The sequence below is a fragment of the Talpa europaea genome (assembly GCF_964194135.1).
Source record: "Talpa europaea genome assembly, chromosome: 6".
NCBI classification, from domain to species: domain Eukaryota; kingdom Metazoa; phylum Chordata; class Mammalia; order Eulipotyphla; family Talpidae; genus Talpa; species Talpa europaea.
This window is the reverse complement of record NC_140072.1, coordinates 92979687-92989384: the sequence shown is the minus strand read 5'-3', so window position 1 is coordinate 92989384 and position 9698 is coordinate 92979687. Positions and strand designations below refer to the sequence as shown.

The 9698-nt window shown below is 39.8% G+C and overlaps 1 protein-coding gene across 1 annotated transcript; it reads left to right on the top strand.

Moving 5' to 3' along the window:
- Positions 1 to 220: 220 nt before the first annotated feature.
- Positions 221 to 1520, top strand: LOC311172087 (DNA-directed RNA polymerases I and III subunit RPAC2; the record flags this gene model as incomplete). The annotated part of the gene is made up of 2 exons (XM_084235229.1): positions 221 to 246; positions 1145 to 1520. 2 exons carry the CDS (start codon positions 221 to 223, stop codon positions 1518 to 1520), a joined length of 402 nt encoding a protein of 133 aa, XP_084091355.1.
- Positions 1521 to 9698: the final 8178 nt, after the last annotated feature.

Sequence of the window (9698 nt, the reverse complement as noted above, 5' to 3'; positions counted from 1 at the left end):
CGCCGGGGGCGGAGCCGGGGGCGGAGCTTGGGGCGGGGCCTAACTGCCCCGCCCCTCGGCTGGGCCCTGCCGCGCCGCTGCGGCTCCTCCTTCCTCCTTCCGTCCTCGACTCCTTCCGTCGGTGGTTCCTTCCTTCCTGCTTCGTCTACACGTTTCGCGGTATGGGGCAGAGCCTCCGGGCGGCCAGCACCCTTTGAGGAGCCCGGAAGCCGGACCCGCCATGGAAGAAGACCAGGAGCTTGAGAGGTAACGGCCGGGGAGGCGGGTGGGCAGCAGCCGCGGGCCGCGCCCTAGAACCGCGAGCCTGTGGCGCGAGGGCCCGCGGCCCGGCCGGGCAGGAGGGCCTGGCTGGGAGGAGAGGACAGGGGAGGAGAAAGATGTGGGCGCCCAGGCAGGGAGAGGCTTATTCATTATTGGAAAGAGAGGTGAGGAGACGTGGCTGTGTTTGAGTGGAGACGCTCAGTACACTTATGGTCGAAGGAGGAAAGCCAAGCTCCAGGGAAGACCAGAATTCAGCCCCCAAACCGCCCCCCACCAATTAGAACAGCGAGAGTAAGTAAAGCTAACGTACTACAGCCACGCACGGGCCACTCTCCCCTGAGCGATGGCACAGATGTGTTCAGTCAGGCCTAAGTCCCAGAAGTTCCTTCTCTGCAGACTGCTTACTACAAGCCATCAGGTCTCCTCCTTCCTGCTTCACCCTTCTCAACCCTTCCATTATATCAATAGTTTCCCTTAGCTCTTGCAAAAGGAAGCCATAGTCGGACCTGCATGTTGATAATTTCTAGTCTCTACTTTTATAGTGGAATAATCTGTTTTTCTACATCTTTCAACTCCTTTTTCATCCACTAGCAGGGTTCACCTTATTTTGATTCTATCCCTTTCTTGCCATTCTACCGAAAGAATTTTTTTTAGCCTCAAACGCTTGTGTTTTAAGGGAATTCCCCCTTACGGCCAAGTAGAGGAATAGGGAGAAACTGAAGGTATTAAATTAAGTGTTTATTGAAGGCAGGAAAATAAGGGGCTGATGCTAATTTATGTAATAGGAGTGCATTTGAGTATTATGTTGCAAGTGTGATATAGTAACTTTAAGAACATTAGTTACGAAATATTCAGTATGATCTCATTTAAAATATGTGTGTAGAAAAATATCTGGATTGAAGACCTCAATGGCTGAAGGCGAGAGGAAGACAGCCCTGGAAATGGTCCAGGCAGCTGGAACAGATAGACACTGTGTGACATTTGTATTGCACGAAGAGGACCATACCCTAGGAAATTCTCTTCGTTACATGATCATGAAGAACCCAGAAGTGGAATTTTGTGGTTACACTACAACCCATCCTTCAGAGAGCAAAATTAATTTACGCATTCAGACTCGAGGTGCTCTTCCAGCTGTTGAGCCATTTCAGAGAGGCCTGAATGAGCTCATGAATGTCTGCCAACATGTGCTTGACAAGTTTGAGGCCAGCATAAAGGAATATAAGGATCAAAAAGCAAGCAGAAGTGAATCCACATTCTAGTTCCTTGTGCATTATACAGGGGGGACTATCCTCCAGGATATTCTTTCTGTGACCTCGCAAAATCCAGAAGTAGAAGTTTGTGATTACGACATGACCTGCCCAGAAAGGTGTACTTTTAGCTATATACCAATTTCAGCTGTTGGAATCCCTGCAAGAACCTTTGTATATTTCTAATAAATTCCCTCTTCAATTTAAACTAATTTGAGTGGTTTCTGTTCCTTGGTCTTTAAGGTTTACTCTTGTGGGATATTTTTCTTTTCATTGATTCAGCATTGGAAGAGAGGAAGCCAAATCAGGGACCTAGTGAAGGACTTTGGTCAAGGGACTTAAATGCACTATACATGCATATCTGATTGAGGGAGAGGGAGAAATGTAGTAGAACATGACCCCAATGGACTGTGGCTGGTTTAAAAATAGGAAATGAAAGATGGGAGTGGCAGGAAGGCTTGGCTTTTTGCTAGATATTTTTCAGTAATTTATGAGAGAAGTGCATCTTTTATGATTATTGATAGATTGGGCAAGGTAGGGTATAATATGAAAGAACTATGAGAATTTTGGTTTCACATGAGAATTTGAGGTATCAGGCTCCATCTTTGTCATGCCATTTATAGGATACCAGTTAACTGCTTGAGTTTCAGGGCACTAATGAAATATTTAGTCAGAAATAACCTAAATAGGTTGAGAATCTTATAGAGGGAGAAAGCAGATGACCAAGATAACATTTGCAACCCTTAGGTATGTTTCTTAAGTATAGCCCAGGGTTGCATATGAGAAGCAGTCATTGGTTAAAAAATATGCACAGGGCCTCCCCAGTGGCGCAGCGGTTGCGCGCTGGGTTGTGAAGCGGCCTGCAGCCTCTGCAGCACCAGTTCGATCCCCGGCTGCTCCCTGGCCACCGGAGGAGGGTCCCACATGGCGCGCAGACCTCTCCTGCCGCCCGCTGCTCCCCTCAGCAGTATACTTCGGTCCTTCTGCCTGCTCTGCTCCCCGCTCTGGCTCTGGTGAATTCTCTCACCCTCTCACACTGCTGACTGTACCCAGTTCTTGTATAAATAAATAAATAAATCTTACAAAAAAAAAAAAACTTACTAAAAAATATGCATAGGTTGAAGGAAAATTCCATGTGGGAAAAGTTTTTGGAAAACTTAAAAATAGTAGGGAGTCACCTGTAAGACCCATCCTCTCTACCTCTTTAGTCTTATCTTTCATACTTATACTATCCCAACTTGAATCTTAATTTACCCTAAATAACTTTGAATCTGAGCACCCCACCCTTCATCCCCAGTGCCCTATGCTTTGTGGCCTTTGATTATGCTATTCCCTCTTCCTGGGACACTCTTATTTCCACCATATTTTAGGTAATAACTTAACATATTGCTACCCTAGTTTGGGAACTTCTCTGTCCTTTCATGATACTATTTCCTGGTATTGACATTTGCTATGCTATTGTTATTACTTACATTGTCTGCCAACTATACTAACGTGTAGCACAAGTTAGTGCCTGTTAGGTAATGCACACTTAGTAAATACTAGGTGAATTTCTGTATTTAGGTAGTTATGGAATATAGCCTTTTATTCACTCAAATCTGACCTCTTTTACTAGACTGTTACAGAGCTTACATTTTCTCAGTCAACTTTATATTTCTGTATTTATTGAGTACCTGGTAAATACACACCTTTGGATAGATGTGCCACTGGATTAAACACAAGTACTGTTCTCATGGAGCATACATTATAACAGAGGTGACTTTTTTTTTTAATTCTAGTTATGTGGGGAAAAAAAGTCAAGATAGAAAACATGAGATGGAAATCTGCATTAGGTATTGTGGTCAGCAAGTGTCTTCCAGAGATTACAGGATGAGAAGAGGCTAGCTGTGCCCAAAGGAGAGAAGAAGTGTTCTAGGGGAATAGTATGTGCAAAGGTCCCAAAGCAGAAAACTGGTGATTTGAGGAATTGAAAGTATTGGAAGGAAATTTACATGTCTGTAGCAACGATTTGCCTTATCATATGGATAGAATGGAAACAAGAGCTGGGTGGTATGACAGTCAAATGCTTTGATTATTGTAGTGGAGGGTGGGGGGAATGAGTGGTAAAGAGCCAGAGTAGAAGTAGAGACACAAACTATAAGAATGCAGTGACCTAAAAAGGCTGTAAACGAATGATGGAGAAAAGATTGTATTTGAAATATGTTTTGGAACTAAGTTGGTACAGAAAGTTTAGGAAAGATGACTCCCACCTAGGTTTGGGACTGAACTACTAAAATAGAATCTTAAAAGTGAAATAGTTTAGGAGGGAGAGATGGTTTCACTTTGAAGGTGGTAGGCAGTAGATATGCGAGTTGGAGGCTATAAAAGACATCTAAGCTATAAATAGACTTTCTGAGTGCTTGCCATGAGGGTGTAAATCCAAGCCTTAGCTGAGCAAGGTCAATATTTAAAAGTTGGATAAAACAGTAAAAAGAGGTGTAGTAAGTTGTGGAAGCCAGAATTCTTGAGGAAAGAATGATGTTGAATGAGTCAAGTAAGATCAGAAAGATGACAATTGGAGTTAGCAGGGAGGTGGTTGGTCAGTGGACAACATTAGTATAGTGCTTAAAAAGGCTAAATATTAACACTCATTGTACAGAGTAATGCCTTAGTTTGGGGTTCCCAATAAAGGAAAAGTATTGTAGGACATTGGAGAGCTCAAGTTAAGTGGAAGCAGGGATGAGGAGAGATGAAAGTCGTGGGGCAAAGATCTGGGAATAATCTAGGAAGATAGAGATTCTGGAAAGCCAATGTCAATGTAAGGAAATTAGCACCTGAAACTATAAGGAAAACCTGTAGGGATAAGTGATATAAGATCAAAAATTTCTTTCCTCTTACAAAATTTTGCCTATAGATAGCCCTGTGGGATAATAAACAGGATTATTTAAAAAGTTTAATACTTCCTACCCAAGACCTTTGAGGAGATGAAAGTAAAGTTAATCAACATGGATGTACAGAATGATGATTGTAGATTGAAGAAATAGTACATGAGGAAAGGCACCCACTCGTCACTGACTACCCACCATATCTTACAGCTTTACTGCTCCTCAAGGATTTTTTCGCTGATATGTGGCATGCAGTTTTGAATCTGTTCAGATTGGTCATAAACACAGATTGGTCATAAACACAGGTTCATAAAAAACCCTTCAGAAGGCAGATGTTTAAGATGTTTAAGAAAAACTAAGGGTCAAGGAGGATAACCAAGAGATACCTACCTATGGATGGAATCTTTGCATAAAGTCTGTAGGAACCAGAGGCATGCTGGATTAAACTACAAAAGGTAGATAGAGATAGGAATCATATTTATATAAGCAAAATTACAATTTGCTCAATATCTCTGGTTTGCTCTGGTTTAGCATTTCACTCTAAATATAATTCAAGATCAGAAATTTTGTTCAGTTGTAAAGTACTATGCCTTTTGAAGAGCTGATTATTAAGTAAAGTGATTACATAGCAAAGGTTTTTAAAATATAATTTGAGTATTTCCCTAGCACTTTCCATTTTCAAAGCATTTTGCAAACTAATTATTATAAATTGCATATAGTTACAACATCTAAGTGCTCTATTGGTATAATGCACAGGTGCCTTACAAAATCTCTAAAGCTAAAAAGTGGCCCATACAGCACCATTCTAACCCAAAGAGTAGCTTGCATTTCAAGAAAATATGAAAGCATATAGTATTATGGCCCACCAACCCCCAACTTCTCTTAAAAATGTTAAGGATGTAGATAGTCTTTTAAGTCATCTTTTTTGGTTGGTATTATTTAGAGTCAGAAACAATATTTATAGTGTCACTCAAACTAGTGTGGAAGTTTTACCCAGGAAACTTCCTAGGAAGTTTACGCAAATCTACCAGTACTTTCAAATGCTTATAAAGACTTGTGTTCAAATTCTTAATGTTGGTTTTTCTTCTACTATTTAAAATTTTATGAACTGTCCCAGTATAAATTATGTGGGCAGTTTTTGGCATTGGTTTTGGTTCTTCATAATGAAATTTCTTCTGAACCCAGGTTATCGGGTGTCTATACAGCAAATATCTACTTAGGTAATGGTACTGTTCTTGACAGATGGACGATAAGAGACTATAATATGATCTGTCCTAAAACTGCCTTCTGTGGTTTTAGAGATGGCAGACAAGAATTGAATACATGAAAAAGAAAGCAAATTGTGTTTATAATGAAGTGTCTTAATGTGCAGTGTATACTGTTATGTGCCTAACCCAGAATGGAGTAGGTGAGAGACTTGAAGTAATGACTTATGATTGGCCACTCTCCAGTCACTGTTCTAAACACTGGAGATAGCAATAAGATGCCTTCTACTAATACCTGGAATATAGAAGTTGATCTTCTAAAATAAATATGTTCCAGGATACATGGTTTTCTCTTTCCTAGTATAAAGGAGCTACTAAAGATTCTTGAGTGAGGAACACCATGAAGTTTTCATTCTTTCGTTCCATGCCTGTGCAAAATGGATGAGTGGAAGAAACCAGAAGACAATAATGAGCTAGAAGCCATTTCTAACAGTCCCATTGTAATGCAAAAAGAGCATTGTTATAGAAATAGATGTAAAAGGATCAATACTTAAAAAAAAAATGCTAAAAAAAAGTTGGAGACTGATTCTGTATAGGTGTAATAGAAGAAAGAGGGAAGGATTGAATTTTGGCCCATATCAGTGTGTCTTTTGCCCCTTTGTTTTCCATCTACTCCCTCACAGCCAAAACCTGTATGGCAGGATTTACCATCTGTCCTCCCAACATCCTTACCAGTAGGAATCAGTGAGTGTATCCACCCTCCCCTCCTTCCCTCCACCCACGTCAGAAGAATTCACATCTTTAACAAGAACTGAATCCAGAGCTCCAGTTGTAAAAATCAGTGTTCAGGGCAGTAAGCCAAGGAACTCTTGCTGCTCTCCGCTCTCTCCAACCTGTTCTTTTCAGTGGGAACATTCATCCTTTCATTCATTCATTCTATAAATATTATTGAGCACATACTAAACGTAGGCACAGTTTAGGTACTAGGGATACAGTACCTATACCTTATGAAAATACAGTGTAATTTATAGTATAATATAGTATAAATTATCAGTCTGCTAAAGCCTTTGCTTTTAAGTGAGATGAGAGACTGAGTAGTTAAGGAAGGCCTTTCTGAGGAGGTGAACTTTTTTTTAAGAAGATTTATTTATGCATAGAAGAACTCTGGGGTGTAGGCCAGAGGTGTGAGGGGTGAGAGGATTCACCAGAGATGGAGTGGGGAAGAGAACAGGCGGATCTACTGAAATACACTGCTGAGGGGAGCAGTGGGTGAGACAGGAGAGGGCAACTGCACCATGTGGGTTAACTTCCTGGCTGGGATCGAACTCATGCCTCTGTTGCTAAAGCTGGCAATAGCTTGATAGCACTGAGACTTTAACCCCTGTACCACCAGGGAGGCCCTGAGAAGGTGACTTTTGAGCAGAGAAATAAATGAAAATGAGCCCAAAATTTTCTAAAAGATGAACTTAGATTCCTTTTTAAATGAATAATCTTTGTATTTCAGCACTGTATGTGAGATTTTTATTAATGTCTAAATTTCTACCACTTATCTGTAATCTCTCCCTAATACTACAGTAAAGAATATTGAGTTACTACTATGTGGGTCAGTAGCATATATTAGGAGTTTGGATTTCTATGTGTAACTGTTAGGGGGAGTTTTTTGTTTTGTTTTTTGAGAAAAGTATGTCTTGCTTTGTAGCAGAAGTTGATATGCTTGAAAGCTGCACATCTTTTCAGCTAAATAACTGTGATGCAGTGTAGCATAGGAGTTAAGAGGCTGAACTGTTAGAATCACAAGGCCTTGGTCGTAGTATTGCTCATAGACTTTCCAGCTATTTGACCTTGGGCAAGCTGTTTAACCTCTTTGTGCCTAAATTTCCTCATCTGTAAGATACAGATCTACAACAATAATACTTAGCATGTAGAGATGTTGTAATTATTAATTTAGATAATATTGAAAGTTCTTAGATAATATTGAAAGCTGACCCCTATTGCATGAGCTCAGTGTTAGTTATTAGTGTTACAATTTCATTAATTTCTTTTTAAAGATTTTTATTTATTTATGCATACAAGAGCTGGGGTACAGGGCAGAGATGCGGGGGGCGGGGGGGCGGTGAGAGGATTCACCAGAGACAGAGTGGAGAACAGAACAGGCAGATTGACCGAAGTACATTGCTGAGGGGAGCAGCAGGCCAGTCAAGAGAGGTCTGCTGCACCATGTGGGTTGCTCCCTGGCCGGCCAGGGATCGAACTCATGCTGCAGAGACTGCAGACTGCCTCATAGTGCGGTGCTTAACTCCTTGCACCACCAGGGAGGCCCACAGTTTCATTAATTATATTGAAAAGCTGTTCATATTTCTTCTAGTTGAAAACCAAATACAAAAATCCTTAGTAGCCTCTGTTACTTTTGTTTCCTTTAGCCCAAGGTATCACAATAATATAAATTTGTGAACCCTGTGTAGAAGATTATCAGTCTGCTAAAGCCTTTGCTTTTAAAAAAGATACTTTAAAATAACATTTCTATTAATAGAATATAGATTAAAAAAATCAAAGATCAATGAATTGTTTCTCCTCCTTTCACAAATAAGTTAAGATTCTTATGAAACATTCATAATCTTCCCAGGCTTCAAGGTAAAGGTTAAACAGAAAAGGAAAAGCAAGTTCTATAGTAGATGAATACTTTGTTTGGTGTCAAGTATCTGAATAGTGATAGGAAGCCAGGGCTCAAGATAGGTCAGCTAAGCATAAAATTGCATAAAATAGAATATATTGATATTTTATCTAATAATGCTATTCCTCAGTAAATTTCATATATGTTTTGCAAGGCACTTAATATATGTCAAAGAGATAAATTACCTGTGTGTTCTAAGTTTCCCATGCTCACTTGGGTCAAACCTCAAATAAATTATAATACCTCAGTCAATTCTATTAAAAGGTCTCCAGCACCTATGGTGAAGGGTAAGTGAAGCATGTGTACATAAGGAGGTACAAAGTTTTGCTCTCCCAAATTTTATGGTGATACAAGTAATTGAAAAGTGATAAAATTTGAGGGGGGAAAATGAAAAGTGACTGGAGTATGAGGTAGATTAAAGAATGTGGTGGACAAAAGTCAGTGAATGGGCTGAGTATAATGGAGAGCTTCATGCATATAATTCTGATGAGACTCAAGAGAATGGTTAGAGGAATAAAAGAAAAATTAGGCAAGAACATGGTGATTACAAAAGAGGCCACCAAATTGAAATATCAGAGACAGGACAATGATGTGATTATGGAAACTGAAGAAAGATGTGTACTTATTGAGAAAGGAAAGCAAACTACATCAACCAGCTAGAGGATGTGTAGTTGATATGTGCTTGATTGTTATCCAAAAAGCAGAAGTTAAAACCTACCTTTAATAGAAATAAAATATTTCACCCCATTTGAAATAAATGAAAGGGTTCCAAGAGAAAATCAAACTGCCTGAATTATCTAATCAGGCAGAGGCTAGACCAGCAGTCTTAAAAACATGGGAAGGTAGGGGAGCAGGATGCTTGTTTGCTTTTTCAATGATAAGAGGCTTACCTTCTAGGGCCCTCTTTGTCAAGACAGTACTGTGTAGAGTACTGTAAGGACTCAAGTCAGTGACTGGTTTAAATGTCAGCTTCACCACTTTCTAACTGAGTATAAGAGAGTGATCTAACCTTTCAAAGCCTCAGTTTCCTTATCTATAAAATTGGGCTAATAATAATACCTACTTGATAGGGTTACTATAAAGCATAAATGAAATAAAGCACTTAGCTCAATTCCTTGTACATTTAAATACTCAAATATTAGCTATTACTACTATTGTTGTTACATTGGTGATTGTTTAATTAGCAGTATTAGAAGTCTTTATAGTATTATGTCTCATTTTCCTTGAGCGTCCTCAGACTGGTTTGTACCACTCTGTGTCTTTGCATATCATCACCTACCTACCACACTGGCCTTTTCACTTTCATAAAATCTTAACCTGATGTCATTTCAGGGCCTTGGCAGTTCCTCTATACTTCCCTAAACTCTTTCTGAGATCATTTACTTAGACCATTCTTGGTCATTGTGTAGGTTATCAATTGCAAATCACTCTAAAACCTAGCAACTAGGAT